The 16,747-nt window shown below is 44.9% G+C and overlaps 1 protein-coding gene across 11 annotated transcripts in view; it reads right to left on the bottom strand.

Annotated features, from left to right (window-relative positions):
- The window catches only part of NAP1L4 (nucleosome assembly protein 1 like 4), a 1,422,554-nt gene that overhangs the window by 1,293,309 nt on the left and 112,498 nt on the right, over positions 1–16,747 (bottom strand). For 6 of the 11 annotated variants that reach the window (XM_086957863.1, XM_086957859.1, XM_086957860.1 and 3 more), the window contains exon 2: positions 15,171–15,297. The exons of the other annotated variants lie outside the window; for them this stretch is intronic. In XM_086957863.1, the coding sequence (XP_086813989.1) occupies positions 15,171–15,206 (36 nt within the window). In that variant the 5' untranslated portion in view covers positions 15,207–15,297. The remainder of the gene's footprint in view (positions 1–15,170; positions 15,298–16,747) is intronic. 11 annotated transcript variants of the gene reach the window in all.

Genomic DNA, 16,747 nt, shown 5'->3' on the forward strand with positions numbered 1-16,747 from the left:
CTCTTGGGCTGAGGAGAAGAGGCAAAGAGCAATGCGGGGGGGACGAGAGCCCGTCTATATCCACGCTGAGCTCTAACCAGCAGTGGCATATAATAGAGGGAGGAGGGGCCCGATGGGAGGAAGGAGGGAGCGAGCGAGGGGCGAAACGCCGAGATCAAAAGCGCTTTAAAAAGGCAAAACAGATCACCTTTGCAAATTTATCTCTTAGCCCCCAACCAGCCAGTCCCAGCCGTCTTCATATCATGGGATCAATTCCACCAGTTAATAACTTGGCCATTAACTAACAGAGGGGTACAGAATCCTTTTGTCACTGCAGCAAGCTTTGTAACACAAGACAACGGCATTTCAATCAATAAATTAATATTTTTTATCAATATTCTGCAGCAACAAGAACAAAGGATTTTACAAAACGATATCCACACAACATTTACACAATGACAGAATGTGAGTGAATCTATACAACAGTCAGTAAAAACAATGAGCTTGAAAACAAAAATCATTCACCAACAGTGCTAAATGAAAACAAGCGCTACGTACACCGGTGCACTGAGATTCAATCATCCACTGGTTTACATCGCAACAAATAATCAATAAAGAACTGTTCCCACTACCTGCGCAAGTGCTGAGGGGAACAAAGAGTGCCTACGAAATTAATTTCTGAAAACCGTGTCTTAAAGAAACTGTTCACAACCTCTCTTTCCTTCTTTCAATTAGTTGCTTCCCTGTGAAATGGATCAAAAAAAAAAACAAGCCCTTGAGTGGTGCGCGCGTATGCCACAGCGAGACATGTGGTTTCAATTACTGCGCCCATGTCTGGGCATGATAATTGAAACCACATGGCCGCGGTGCGGGTGACCGGCACCAATAGGCCATGGGTGGAGCAATGCACCCGCCTTTGGCCAATTGAGTGCTGTCTTTGTTAAAAAGACTCGCGCAAAGGCCAATAGCGTGGGCCTAAAGGAAAAGAACATGCACGAGCTTGTGCGATTCCTAGGTTAGTTTTAAAACCCCCTACAAGAAGTCTCTCTCGGCGCACTGCAACGCTAGGCGCGAGACCTAAAAAGGAGGGAACCCAGCGGACACATTTGTAGCATTATTAAATGCAAATTCGGCCATCCATAGCAACTCAGATCATTCACCCTCCTGCTCCAGAAGGAACATCCTGAGATATTGCTCTAATTCTTGGTTGACTCTTTCGGTTTGACCCTCTGTTTCAGGATGATAACTGGTCGAGTGTCGAGTGTCTGACTTCTACTCCTAGACCAAACATAAAGACTCTAAAAAAATGGGACACAAACTGGGAACCTCTGTCAGAAATTCAAATCTTTGGGACCCCATGTACCTTGACAATGTGTTCACTGAATTGCTTAGCTAACTCTTTTGCTGTGGGAACCCCCTTTAAAGGAATGAACTGGCTCAAGTTTGTGAAGGTGTCAATTAAAAATAACAGTATTGAACCCATGACTTGGAGGTAATTCAACTATCAGATCCATGGTGATTGTGTGCCAGGGCTGGGAAGGAGTGGGTAGAGGGTGTGATAATCCTTGGGGAGCTTGTCTCATGGCTTTTCCTCTGGCACATATTTCACAATTAGCCACATATTGTTTAACACTGGACTGAACTTCTGGCCACCAAAAAATATTGTTGAACGAGTTCCAGAGTTTTTAACACCCCTTTGTGACCTGCTAAAGGTTGGTCGTGACATGCTTGTAGGGTTTTTCTTGAAGTTCTACAGTTGTTAAGTACAGCGCACCATTGAAGTACGGTAAAGGGTCAAGGACTTCTCTTAACGAATCTTGTAAAGTCCAATTTAGCATCTATTCTGAGGTTAAACTTCTCTTTACCTCTTCTTTAAAATCCACCAAGTTAAGAGTACAGATGATCTTAGTCTCTAGGAGGATGGTTTGTGGGATCACAGGAGATTCTTTAGTTTCAGGTTGAATTTGGGCTAAAGCATCCGCTTTTCAATTCTTATTCCCAGGGAGATTGGTGATCACAAAATCAAAGTCTGAAAAATAGAGAGACCATCGTAAGAGTCGAGGGGTCAAGGTTTTAGCGGTCTTTCGAAACTGCAGGTTCTTGTGATCAGAATATACCGTGACTGTATGTCTTGCGCTCAACAAATAATGTCTCCACTCCTCAAAGGCATCTTTGACAGGAAGCAATGGTATAATTAATTTCAGCAGGCGTTAATTTCCTACATCGAAACGCCACAGGATGTAACTGCCCAGTGTTCTTATGGCGCTGTGACAACACCCCTCCAATGGCAAAATCAGAAGCTTCCGCCTCTACAAAGAATGGTTCTGCGGGATCCACATGCAGTAAGATGGAAGCTGATGTAAACATTTTCTGGAGAAAATCAAAAGCCTCCTCCGCCTCTTCAGACCACTGAAACTTCACACTTTTTTTAAATTTTGTTTTTAGAAGTTTGGTGATGGGAATAATTCTCTGTGAGAATCCTGGAATGAAACGTTGATAGAAATTTGCAAATCCCAGAAATCATTGAACCTCCTTAACATCTTTTGGGGAAGGCCAATCTACAACTGATTGAACCTTCTTTGGGTCCATGGTAACTCCTTCTGGGGAAAGAACAAATCCCAAAAACTCAACAGTTCGAACACTAAAAGCACATTTTTCTAGCTTCACGTACAATTGGTGGTGACGTAGTCTTTCCAAAGCCATCTTGACTTGTGCAAGGATGGAACCTTAGCGAATATCAAGATGTCATCCAAATATATGACTGCTATATCATCAATCAAATCTCCCATAATGTTGTTAATAAAATGTTGGAAGGCTGCAGGAGCATTGCATAGGCCAAAAGGCATAAATTGGTATTTGAATAAACCGAATTTCGTTTGAAACGCCCTCCTTAACACGGATGAGATGATACGTTCCCGAAGGTCCAATTTTGTGAAAATCTGAGCTTCTTTAACTTAATCAAGGAGTACAGAAATCAGAGGGAAAGGATAACGATTTTTGACGGTCACTCGATTCAATGTACGATAATCAATGCAGGTCTAAGGGATCCTTCCTTCTTAGGGATGAAAAATAAAGGAGAAGATACTGGGGACTGCACGGGTCTAATAAATCTGTTGGCCATATAGCTATCCAAATACTCCTTAAGGTAACGGTTTTCATTGTCAGTCAAGGCATAGATACTTTGAACAAGGGCTGTCCTGCTCCCGGTTCTAATTCAATGGTACAATTATAAGGGCGATGCAGAGGTAACTTCTCTGCTTTTTTTTCTCAAGGAAAACTTCTTGATACTCAGAAGGAATCTCAGTGGAATGGATTACACAGATAGATGCTCCTCCAAAAGAGAGTAAGGAAGCTTGTGAGGGTGCAGGACACTCGTCTTGATCATAATAACAATGCTCTGGGCAATACTTGGAGTTCATCAGTACTGTTCGATTTTCCCAATCAATAGTTGGGTTGCGAGTGGTGAGCCATAGTAACCCCAAAATCATCTGAAATTGTGGCGCATCAATGAGATTAAACTGACTAATTTCACTGTGACCATCTGCTTGAATCAGTTTTAATGGTTCTGTATGTTGGGTGATGGGCCCGGAAGAAAAATTAGTCCCATCAACTGCCCGAGCCAACTCACTTCTTTCTTTTTGAATAGCTGTTACTTCAATTCTTTGTGCGCACTTAACATCACAGAAATTTCAGGTGGATTCCGAGTCCAGCATTATAGCCACCCTAGAAATTTCTCAATCCTGAAATCGAATCGTCATATGCATAATCAAATGAGGAGCCATTGTTTGTAAGTTATTTATTATGTGGTGGGATTCTGGAGCCGTTTTATTCTCTGGCACCATCAGAGCGACCCAGTCTACTGATGGTTCTGCTCGTTTCCATTCAGAGGAATCTTGGGCTTTTTTGGACATTCCTTAACAAAATGCCCTGAAGTTCCGCAGTATATACAAAACTTTTTTAGTCTTCTTTGCTCCAAGGACTTCAGACCATTCCAATTTGCATCGGTTCCACCTTAGAAGAAGTTGCAGGGTCTTATTTGCCTCAAATCTGGGGGGGTGGAAAACAAAAACCTTCTCTTTTTTCTCCTCTTCGTTCCGTCCACCGAAACCCCCAGAGCAGATAGCTCCGTGGGTCGGTTGGGAATTTGTGCTAAGGTATCTTTCATTTCTTCATGTAATCCTCTATAGAAGAGAACCGCTCTCTTTTCCTCGGGCCAGTTTGTTTCCACGATTAACTTATTTAACTGGGTTAAGTAGGTCACTAAATCTTTATTGCCTTGACATAATTCCAAGAGCTCATTGTCAGTTGCTGGAGATATTTTTCTTCTATCGTAGATTCTCAAAAATTCAGTTTTAAATCGTTCGAAGTCATACAGAAATAGGTCATCTCTTATCCCCAATGGCATTGCCCAATTAGCCGCATCTCCAGTCAAATAAGAGAAGATAAAGTCTTCTTTGGATTGAGCGTCCGGGAATAAGGTAGGTCGACACATGAAATTAAGATAGCACTGTGTCAAGAAAAGTTGAGCCTTTTGTGGGTCCCCAGAAGACCTTTCGGGCGAAGCCAGAGGTATTAATGGAGAAATGGAATGGACTACCTGTGCCTGTCAAGAAGCAGTACCTGAAATTGCGGCTCCGCAGGGACAATACAACCAAGGTGGCCGAGATGCTAGTTCCCAACTCCCCTAGACCCCAGAATCCAGTCTAAGCTGGATGCTGAGACACAGGGGAAAGGGGAATGGGACAACATACAAGAGAGACTGCCCACACTGAAGTCTTCTGCCTTCTTCTTTTCTGGGCGAGACTTTCTGGAAAGGAAAGGCAAAGGTTAGAACAATCCCTAGGACTACTCCCATACACTGTACCTCCCCTTCTAACCCTAAGTACCTGAATGTGTGCGGGAATTTGCCTCTCTCTGTGCTGCAACGACTTGTCTGAAGAAGTGTTACTGAATAAATAGTTTCGACTGAACTGAACACTCTTCTCCTTATGACAAATGCTGAGACTTGTAGTTGGATCCACAAGAATTGGGCGGTAAATACAAATATATATATATTTTTATCTACATAGAATAACTGAGGCTGACGTTTAGAGCTGAGGCGGTTGGAACCAAAAATATGACTGTATGAGTGCTGAAAAGGCAGAACCTGCAAATTCAACTACAGGCGCACTGACAGCTGAGCGAACAAGGTTTGTTCTAAAAGTCTATGGTGCGTAAGTTAACAATTCAAGTCTTGTAGCTCAGTCGAATGACACAGACTAGGGGAAATTAAAAAACTTCTTACCCTGTACTCTCAACCCTCTACTGGCCATGTGAGAGAGAGAGTTTTTCAACGTTGCTACCTGAGTTTTTTACTCGGAACCTTCCTCGCAAGAAATGCAGGATTGCGAGCGATGTCCTGAAGCGGCTGGCGAAGAACAGGAAGCTCCCAGGAAGTCAGGAAACACAAAAGAGCGCAGACTGAAGAAAAGGCTGCTTCTCAGTCCAGCGCGACGGTTGAAGTGCGCAGCAATCAAAGCGCTCGCGCTCCACATAGCCACCGCCAACAAAGGGAAAAGACTAGAACGCTAACTGATTTGCCAGAGCGTGAATCAAGGAGGAATAAAGGTGACACTAAGCGTGTGTAAAATCTTTGGAAAAACCCTTGGCCAGTCTTTGTGTCCACCCCCAAGGGGAATGCAGAACTGTGTAACCTTTCCTGATCCTAAAGATGGGAATGTTATGTGTGTTTCGTGGGTCCACCTGATCAGTCCTGACAGTACCCCCCCACCAAAACCCCTTCTCCAGGTTTCTGAGGAAATGTCTGATGAAATTCTTTCACTAATCTGGGTGCATGAACATTTGAACTCGGTTCCCAGGATCTCTCCTCCGGACCAAAACCCTTCCAGTCAATCAAATATAACAACCTACCTGCCTTCCTCTTGGAATCCAATATTCTTTTGATTTCATATTCCACCTCGGATTGTACCTGAACTGGATCAGAAGGTGAACTCAGTCTAAGGTCGGAAGGACTGCGCTTTACTAATGATACATGAAAGGTAAGATGAATTCTCAATCTCTTGGGAAGATCAATCTTTACAGCTACTGGGTTTACCATCTTTAACACAGAGTAGGGTCCCATAAATCTTGGTTGAAACTTGCGATTTCCTCCCAGTCTCATATGACGAGTTGAAATCCACACTTGGTCACCAGGTTCAAAAACGGGACTCTCTCTACGCTTCTTATCGGCCTGCTGTTTGAACTGATTCTTAGCTTTTGTAAGATTTTCTGTTGCTAGCTGATAAGCTTCTTGCAAGCTCTGAAGATATTCCCCTGCTGCTGAAACATCAACCTCCTCTTCCCAAAGATCATATTGGGATGTCTACCTGCGTTCAAATAGAAGGGAGTAAAACCTGTGGCTGAATGCATTGAGTTATTATAAGCAAACTCTGCGGTACTAAGCAAGGATGGCCATTCACCCTCTTGATCCATTAAATACAACCGCAGATATTCCTCAAAGTCCTGATTTACTATTTCTGTCTGTCTATCCGTTTCTGGATGAAAACTTGAGGACAGGCGAAAATCCACACTTAAAACCGGTGAAGAAGGATTTCCAAAAGCGAGACACAAACGGAGGGCCTCGATCGGAAATCACAACCTTAGGGATTCCATGCAATTTAACAACATGCTGAATAAACAAGGTTGCCAATTGGGAAGCAGTGGGAAGATTGTACATTGTACTAGCGCTTTTTAAACATTGGCTAAATCGTTTTTATCTGTATCAAAATTTGTTTGCTGATTTAATAGTTAGACAAATCTGAGTGCCCAAATTAGCGTTGCGACTTACTGCCTGTCACCATGATGTGCCCCTGATCATCCCCATTGCAGCCGAGTAAGCGCTGCCGGGGTCCCCGCCATCTTGGGTGAGGGCAGGAGCAGGGCGAGCAGGCGAGTGCTCAGCCCCTCCCACCCTCCCGCCCCTCGCCATTACAAAATGGAGCCACCACGCCGGAAGCGCAGCGGACGGGCGCAGCGGGCGCACCGTCAGCGCGCCTAAGGCAAGCCCGTCTGCGCTCGTCCGCGACAGGCCGGGACCCGGGGCCATAATCCCTGTCCCACCCTCCAGCCATCCACGGCCATTGAGCAAACGCTCCATCACCTACTCCGGGAGCGAGCTAAGAAAACTCAACACCGCTTACTCTCAGAACCAAGCATCATGTGCACAACTGGAACCCTTAAGCACCTTGGGACCAGTTAGCTGTCGGAACTGCCACTGGCTGAGCAACCCCTGGCACTGCCCCACCAATCTCGCTTCCCCTGAAGTAACTCTAAAATGTATCCATCTTAACGTAAGGTCCCTCCTCAAACATGCAATCGAAGTATGGGACATTCTAGAAAATGATCAACCAGACCTAGCCTTTATCACGGAGACTTGGCTAGATACCCACAATACCCCGGATATTGCCACGGCCCTCCCAGACAACTACAACATTCTCAACCTAAATAGGAAGAAAAAGAAGGGAGGGGGGGTAGCACTGCTGTTTAAACACTCATTTACTTGTAGACAAGAAGTGATCACTCAGGTCAGTACCCACGAAGTTATGGCATTTTCCTTATCCACTAACACCACCATCCTATTTGGTGGAGCCGTCATCTACAACCCCCCGGGCTGCACCTCGGAATTCAACACTCATCTCTTGGCACAAGTTATGCCAATCTGCCTTCAGAACAAAGATATATTACTCCTAGGGGATTTTAATATCCACTACGATGATAGTAATAACCCCCTCACTAAACAACTAACTGAAAACATGGAGATACTGCAGCTGTCTCAGAGAATTAAGCAACCAACCCACCGGGTCGGACATACCCTCAACCTGATTTTCTCCAATATTAACCCTATCTCCATCTCAGGGATAAGACCATTACCGTGGACAGACCACTCTATGGTTGAATTTGATATTCACCTACCGGTTAAACACACTAGGCCCTCCTATCAGACAGCAACCCACAAAAGAAGTTATGCTAACTTCAAGGTTGAAACTTTCAAGAAACACTTTGTACATCCCCCTACCGGAGAAACAAGTGTCGATGAAGCAACAGATAGACTTCAGGACCACATTGCAATGGCTCTTGAGCACTGCACTAGACAGTGTCGGAATCCTAAACCCAGGCGCACCATGTCAGAAAAGTGGTACGGCCAGGAACTGAAATCACTAAAAAGGAAATGCACCATGCTCGAACACAAATGGAGGTTAACAAGATCCCAAGAGACTTGGTCAATTTACAAAAAAGAACTGTCGCAATATACTAAAGCTATTAGGAAGGCAAAAAAGGACTACTTTTCTAATAGAATTCTAGAGAATAAAGACTCCTCTAAAGAGCTCTTTAAAATAGTCAAAGAGCTATGTAGCCCGCCCAGTTTATCATCTAATCTGATTCCCTCGCAAATCAGTTGCGACAAAATGAACAACATCTTTTGTGAAAAGATAGACAAGATCTATTCTTCCTTCCCCAATCCCGAGACGGGCTCCCCGGTGGACCACGAGCCACCCACCTCCCATGCCCACTGTACTAGCTTCGGCCCATTCTCTGAAGAGGAAGTGGGCAAAGCAATGCTCGAAATTAAATCCGGCTCCCCCTTGGACCCTTGCCCCCACCATATTTTCCGGCAACTCATTCCTTTAATTTGCCCTGCAGTAACCCAAGTGCTGAATCACTCACTTGAAGCGGCAGAATTTCCATCCAGCTGGAAGAACGCCACAGTCACCCCCCTTCTAAAAAATGCAGGTCTTGATATCAACAACCAGGCCAACTATAGACCCATTTCCCAACTTCCCTATTTGTCGAAAGTCCTAGAGAAACTGGTCAACAGGCAACTGGTCAGTTTTCTCGAAACGAATAACCTCCTGGACATCACACAAACAGGTTTTAGGGCCAACAACAGCACAGAAACAACTCTCCTGGCCGTACTTGACAACATCAGAATGCATGTGGACCAGGGGAAAACAGTTGCCCTAATCCTGTTGGACCTCTCGGCGGCATTCGACACCGTCCCACACAATCTGCTCCTGGAAACCTTAGCATCCAGGGGCATTAGGGACAGAGCACTGGGATGGCTGCGGTCTTTCCTATCGGAAAGATCACAATCGGTGCACCTGGGCAAGTTCTCATCCCCTCGCCGGATTATCAAATACGGGGTCCCGCAGGGGGCCTCGCTAAGCCCTACTCTGTTAAACGTTTTCGTGTCTTCCCTTGCTGGAATTGGCAGAAAATGGGGTGTTGAAATCTGTTCCTATGCTGATGACACCCAACTCACTGTAATTTTGGACGAGAAGGATAACCCCAAGGACAGGCTTCTAAACTGTCTCTCTGATTTGGCTGACTGGATGCACAAGCACTACCTTAAGCTAAATGCAGACAAATCAGAGATACTGCTGTTCGGAGGCCACACTCAACTGTGGAACGACACCTGGTGGCCTGAAGCCCTGGGTATCCCTCCTGCCCCGACACCAACAGCAAGGAACCTTGGAATAACTATTGACACCTCCCTCTCCATGAAAACTCATGTAGCCACTATATGCGGCAAAGGCTTTGCAACCCTGAAATGCTTAAAAGAGTCTTTCCATGGATTCCAATAGAGTGCAGAAGGATCCTAGTTCAGTCTCTCCTGATGAGTAGGCTGGATTATGGAAACTCCCTGTTCGTAGGCATGGCAGAGTACCTATTCACCAAACTCCAATTGGTGCAGAACGAAGCAGCCAAGGCCATCTGCATGAAAAGAAAATACGACTTGGCCTCAAACTGTCTGCGTGAGCTACACTGGCTGCCAATGAAGCAAAGAGCAACTTTTAAAATGTTATGTATCACTCATAGAGCGCTGCACAAGACAGGCCCTCTCATACTGAGAAACAGGATTCATTTCTACACTCCCACCAGAAACCTCCGCTCACAAATCTCGGCTCAAGCTAGCATCCCCCGGGTTAAGAGAGCCAGGATGGGTGAACAAGCCTTTTCCCACGTCGCTGCAAGGAAGTGGAACGAACTGCCTGTGGCCCTCTGACTCACAGAATGCCACCTGGCATTTAGGAAACAACTAAAAACCTTTCTTTTTCCCCACTCCGACTAAACCACTCAACTATGCCCACTGCACCCGCACTTCAGCAATCTCAGCGCCGTGGTATCCCCTTGGGATGATTGTTAGCGCTCTACAAGAAACCTAAATAAATAAATACATTTAAAGGGACAAAATGACTCATTTTAGTAAATTGATCAACCACAACCCAGATCACGGAATACCCCTGACTAGAAGGCATCCCCACAATGAAATCCATAGACACAGTGTGCCAAGGAGCTGGGGCTATAGGCAAAGGCTGGAGAAGACCCTGTGGGGACTGACTAGCAATTTTCCCTTTTACACACTGCTCGCAAGTGGCTACATACTGTCTCACCTGAGTGTCCATGCCAGGCCAATCAAAAGTTTGTTTAAACAGTTCTAGTGTCTTTTTCACTCCCTTATGGCCAGCCAAAAGATTGTCATGACACAAATGTATGACCTCTTTTCTCAAATTTTCAGTAGGCACAAAAAGCTTTCCTTGAAAATATGGAGTTCCTTCTTTGATTTCTCGATTTGATCCTTTAGATTCCCAAAGTTCAACATTTCCTTTTTGGAACTCTTTTCTGATCTGATCTTCCAATTCTTGAAATAACGTGGTTCCCATAATCTTGTCTACGGGAATAATGTGGCCTTGCACGGACATCTCCTGTCCTTCACCAACACCCATCCGTGAGAGAGCATCTGCCTTAACATTAGCGGAACCTGGTTTGTAAGTTAAAACAAAATCATAATCAGCAAAAAAGAGTGACCCCCTAAGTTGCCTAGGGGTAAGGGTTCGGGCTGACTTTAAAAACTGCAAATTCCGATGATCGGTAAAGACAGTAATAACTTGGTATGCCCCAAACAAGTAGTGCCCCACTCCTGAAATGCTTCTTTTACAGCAAACGGCTCCTTGTCTGCAATGGAATAGTTTATATCTGCAGGAGAGAGTTTCCGGGAATGAAAAGTCACCGGATGGAGTTGACCATGTCTCTGGGATAAGACTCTTCCAATTGCAAGATTGGAAGCATCAGCTTCCACAAAAAATGGCTCATTTAAATCAGATGCTGGAGAATAGGCGCAGAAATGAACATCTACTTCAAATTTTGAAAGGCTTCTTCTATTTCCACTCCCCAGATAAATGTCTCATTCTTTTTTAGTAGCCGCGTGATGGGGCTCACCTTTTCGGAGGAATTTTGAATGAAACGCCTATAACAATTTGCAAAGCCCAAAAAACTTTGTATCTCCTTGACTGTTCTTGGAGACGGCCAATCCTTAATTGCTTTGACCTTAGAGTCATCCATAGATACTCCTTCTGGTGAAAGTATGTAGCCCAAAAATTCTACTCTAGTTGAATGAAACACACATTTTTCAAGCTTAACAAAAAGGTGATTTTCTTGTAAGCGCTCCAAAACCTGCAGTACATGGAAAACATGTTCTTCCAAATCCTTGGAAAAGATCAGAATATCATCTATATAAACAACAGCAAAGCGATCCAAAAATTCTCGTAGAATATCATTCACAAAATGTTGAAAGGCTGCCGGGGCGTTGCAGCACCCAAAAGGCATGACCTGATATTCAAATAGGCCAAATCCATACAGAATGCTGTTTTCCATTCGTCACCCTTTGCCATTCGTACCAGGTGATAAGCACCTCTCAAATCCAGTTTTGTATATATCTGGGCGTCTTTGACTTGATCCAATAGTTCCGACATAAGCGGTAAGGAATACAGATTCTTCTTGGTGACAAGATTTAATGCACCATAATCAATACAAGTTCTCAAACTCCCATCCTTCTTTGGGATAAAAAAAGAGGGGAGAAGAGACGGGAGATTGGGCGGGACGAATGAAACCATTAGCCAAATGTTGATCCAGATACTCTTTCAAGTGATCATTCTCAGATTCTGAGAGCGCATAAATCCGGCTACATGGCAGGGTCGCTCCTGGTTCCAGTTCGATCTGGCAATCATAGTCTCGATGAGGAGGAAGTTTCTGGGCTTCTTTTTCATTAAACACTTGCTCCAAATCTAAGTATTCATCTGGTATACTGGGAACTTCAATAGTACAGACCATCTGAGGCAGATCTGCCAAACAAGAAAAAACTTGTCTCTCTTTGGACTTGATGAAAACAATTCTCCAAGCAATAACTGGAATTCAACTCCATGGATCTTTTGGCCCAATTGATCCTGGGATTATGCTCTGTGAGCCAAGGCAACCCTAAAATCAATTGAATCTGCGGAGCATCAATTAAACTGAAGCTTAAGTAACTACGATGTTCTCCAGGACCCACCAAAGTGACTTCTTCAGTGTCATAGGTAACAGGTCCAGATGAAAGGGTAGTTCCATCCACAGCTCCTACTGGTTCCGGTTTCTCTTTTTTGACAAATTGTATTCCTAAACCTTTGCAAATTGGATGTCACAAAAATTTCCAGTCGCCCCAGAATCAATCATAACGGCAACTTCTTCCTTGCGATTCTGAGCAAAATATATCTGACTGGTAATAATCAAATGAGGGGCCGAAGACTGTAATGTATTTGCTAATAATTGAGTGTCTGGAGTTGTCTCCTGAGCTGCTCCCACCAGGGCAACTCCTTCTACTGGTGGAGCCTGTCTTTTACCCATTGATTGGTTTTGGGCTTCTTTGGACATTCTTTTACAAAATGACCGAGCCACCGCAATACATACACAATTTGCCCAAACGCCGTTTCTATCTTTCCTCCTTGCTCAAAGGACCTCGAACTGTGCCTATTTGCATGGGCTCTTCATTATTGGTTCCCTCACTACTTTTCACTATGTCAGTTCGAATGCGATCAAATCTGGGCGGAATTGGGCGAATATCCTTCATTCGTTCACTTTTTCTTTCAGCTTGACGCTGATCAATTTGAAGGACCAAATCGATTAATTCTGAAACCTCAGTGGGTCTTTTGGGAATTTGAGCTAAACCATCTTTGAGTTCATCCTTCAGACCTCTGTAAAAAATAGCTGCCCTCTTTGATTCAGGCCAGTTGGTTTCGACAATCAATTTATTGAACTGAGCTAAATATGCAACCTGCTCTTCGGTCAAATATACGCAAGAACTCCACTTTAAAATCTGCAAAATTATATAAGATTGGGTCATTTGAGGAAACCAAAGGCATGGCCCAAGCCGCAGCATCTCCACTCAAGTAAGACAGCATAAACGCCACTTTGGACTGGCCTTCCTTAAATATCATGGGCTTACACAGATAATGCAAAGAACACTGAGTGATGGATACCTGCGCCTTATGAGGATCTCCCTGAAACCTTTCTGGGGGGGCCAAAGGGATAGTAGGGGACATAGCATGAACTACTTGAGTAGTCAATTCAGATGAAGATGGGGAAAAGGTTTGAGTTTTTGATGCACCAAAATTGGGGCTGGGACTAGCCGCAAGTTCATCTATCCTTTGACACAAATAACTGGCCTCTTGATTCGACTTTCTAACCTCATCTTGAGTTTCGCTTAACTGCTTTTGCAACCCCTCTAAAATCCTTGCTACGGTCTTAACGTCAAATCCTTCAGCATAATACCCAAGCAGAACAATAGAAGGCACTTCAATCTGTCAAGAAGCAGTACCTGAAATTGCGGCTCCACAGGGACAATACAGCCAAGATGGACGAGATGCTAATTCCTAACTCCCCTACACCCCAGAATCCAGTCTAAGCTGGATGCTGAGACACAGGGGAAAGGGGAATGGGACAACATACAAGAGAGACTGCCCACACTGAAGCCTTCTGCCTTCTTCTTTTCTGGGTGAGACTTTCTGGAAAGGAAAGGCAAAGGTTAGAACAATCCCTATGACTTCTCCCATATACTGTACCTCCCCTTCTAACCCCAAGTACCTGAATGTGTGCGGGAATTTGCCTCTCTCTGTGCTGCAACGACTCGTCTGAAGAAGTGTTACTGAATGAATAGTTTCGACTGAACTGAACACTCTTCTTCTCCTTATGACTAATGCTGAGACTTGTAGTTGGATCCACAAGAATTGGGCGGTAAATACAAATATATATATATATATATATATATATATTTATCTACATAGAATAACTGAGGCTGACTTTTAGAGCTGAGGAGGTTGGAACCAAAAATATGACTGTACGAGTGCTGAAAAGGCAGAACCTTTAAATTCCACTACAGGCGCACTGACAGCGGAGCGAACAAGGTTTGTTCTAAAAGTCTATGGTGCGTAAGTTAACAATTCAAGTCTTGTAGCTCAGTCGAATGACACAGCCTAGGGTAAATTAAGAAACTTCTTACCCCTGTACTCTCAACCCTCTACTGGCCATGTGAGAGAGAGAGAATTTTTCAACGTTGCTACCTGAGAGTTTTACTCTGAACCTTCCTCGCAAGAAATGCAGGATTACGTGCGATGTTCCGAAGCGGCTGACGAAGAACAGGAAGCTCCCAGGAAGTCAGGAAACACAAAAGAGCGCAGACCGAAGAAAAGGCTGCTTCTCAGTCCAGCGCGACGGTTGAAGTGCGCAGCAATCAAAGAGCTCGCGCTCCACATAGCCACCGTCAACAAAGGGAAAAGACTAGAACGCTAACTGATTTGCCAGAGCGTGAATCGAGGGGGAATAAAGGTGACACTAAGCACGTGTAAAATCCTTGGAAAAACCCTTGGCCAGTCTTTGTGTCCACCCCCAAGGGAAATGCAGAACTGTGTAACCTTTCCTGATCCTAAAGATGGGAATGTTATGTGTGTTTCGTGGGTCCACCTGATCAGTCCTGACAGTGCCACTGTTCTTGGGATCGACTCTGAGGAAGAATTATGAGAAGAAGTCTGAGGTATTGGAGTGGCTTCGGCTATTAACCCATTCATTCTCTATGTTAACAAAACTGTTTCTGATCGGGAAGCTACTACGTCATTTTTTAAACTTTTTTTTCCCTCCCTTACCGCTCCCAACTCCCTTTGAATGCCCTCCAACATTTCTCCCAAGGACTTTAGACTAAAACTTTCCGCCATTCTTTCTAGGTGGAATAAAATTTGTGGGCACTTCATTCTGTCAAGAAGTACTTTAATTTTACGGAAGCAGGATGGGTGCTTTTTCCCAACGCCTACTAACCGGTGACGCCACCAAATATTTATGGTAACACTCACCAACAAGGGGGAATGGGACAGAGAAGAGAGTGCCATAGGATGGTAAACTCCATCGCTTGTGGAACCCACTCTGTAAGATGTCTTCTATGTTGTGCTCTACCAGTAATGAACCCAGGCGAGGAAATACCTAATACACAGAGAGAGAGAGAGAGAGAGAAGGGTTATCAAAACAACAGTCAACTCTACACCTACTCTGATATTGTTTGCTATCACTAACTCCAACCAATTTGCTCCTGTAGTCTAGCTTCTCTTCTGGGTAAGGTTTATTAACAAATGACAGCATATAAATACACACTTCGCTTGTAGACAATATGCAGAATTGACTCTGAAATGTCACAGTAACTCTCACCCTCAATAGTTCAGTAAAGCGCTGGTTAATAGAAACGAAGGACTCTTGATGGTTCAAGAAAGCGCTGGGGAAAAGAGCTTCAAAATAATCCTCAAGAAAGTCTTGTCAGGGTTACGCCCATGTAGGAGCAGGGAAGGAAAGGAAGGGCGGAAAGGTTAGGAAAGACCACATAGGGAGGAGATGAGTTCAGTTCGAAGCGCTAGCAGAAATCCCTTACTGACTTCGGCTGACGTGAGGTTTGAAAATCCGGCTGAGGCTCCGATACGGAATCTCTCGCTCCTCAACAATGGCAAAGAAACTCCTTGGAAAGGAGAGCCGTACTTGAAGTTGGAAAAGGCTAAGGAATGCAGCCTCCAATTACGGTGGCTTTCACACACCGAAATTGAAACTGGACGCCGCTCCAAGCCAAGAGGGCTACAATGGCAGGGTAGCTATCCTGAAATACGAAATACTATCACCAGAAGTCCGCCTCCCACTCTGTGAAGAGGAGCGGATAGGAACGAACTTCACTCAGGAAAGTCTTGATTGAAGTGCGCAGTTGAAAGCGCGCACACTCGTCTTAAAAAGTCCTGTCTCAGACCTGCAGTAAGTTCAGTAAAGGCAGCGGCCATCTTGGAACGTTTCAATTCACAATGTAAGTCTATAGATTCCTGTACTGATTAACCATTTGAGGCTTCTGTTTTCCTTGACTGCCTAGGATTACAGATGCTATGCTAGCTTGATTCCTGACACTGCCTCCATGGAGGGGCAGAAAGTCTTATTCCTTCTTTGGGGGTAGGGTGGGTGCTTTGGCCACCGGGGGGGGGGGGGGGGGGGGGCAGAAAGGCTGTCTGGGAAAATCAAATGGGGGGGAGCAAAGGCCCATGCCCCCCTCCCTGGTGGCTAATGGGTGGATCCCTGCTTGGGGACCGCCCCAGGAGGGCGATCCCCGAGCAGGGATCCACTAGGGAAGTGTACCATTGGAAAGGCGAGATTTTGCCCTTTCCAGTGATACCTCTTCCAAGTGTTTCGGTGCCCCACGAGCACTGAAACATTGAAACTGAGTGAAGGGCCTCAGGAGGTTGGGGAAGCTCTTCTCCACCGACCGAGACCCCCCAAAAAATGGAATTTTGTGTTCCTGTCCTCATGACGGAATGGTTCCATCATGAGCACAGGAGCTCATGACGTCATGAGCACCAAAGGGTTTGTTATCCTCGCGGTCCCCGGGATTGGATGATGCTCAGAGGGC

This window comes from Lissotriton vulgaris, chromosome 2_1 (assembly GCF_964263255.1).
Source record: "Lissotriton vulgaris chromosome 2_1, aLisVul1.2, whole genome shotgun sequence".
NCBI classification, from domain to species: domain Eukaryota; kingdom Metazoa; phylum Chordata; class Amphibia; order Caudata; family Salamandridae; genus Lissotriton; species Lissotriton vulgaris.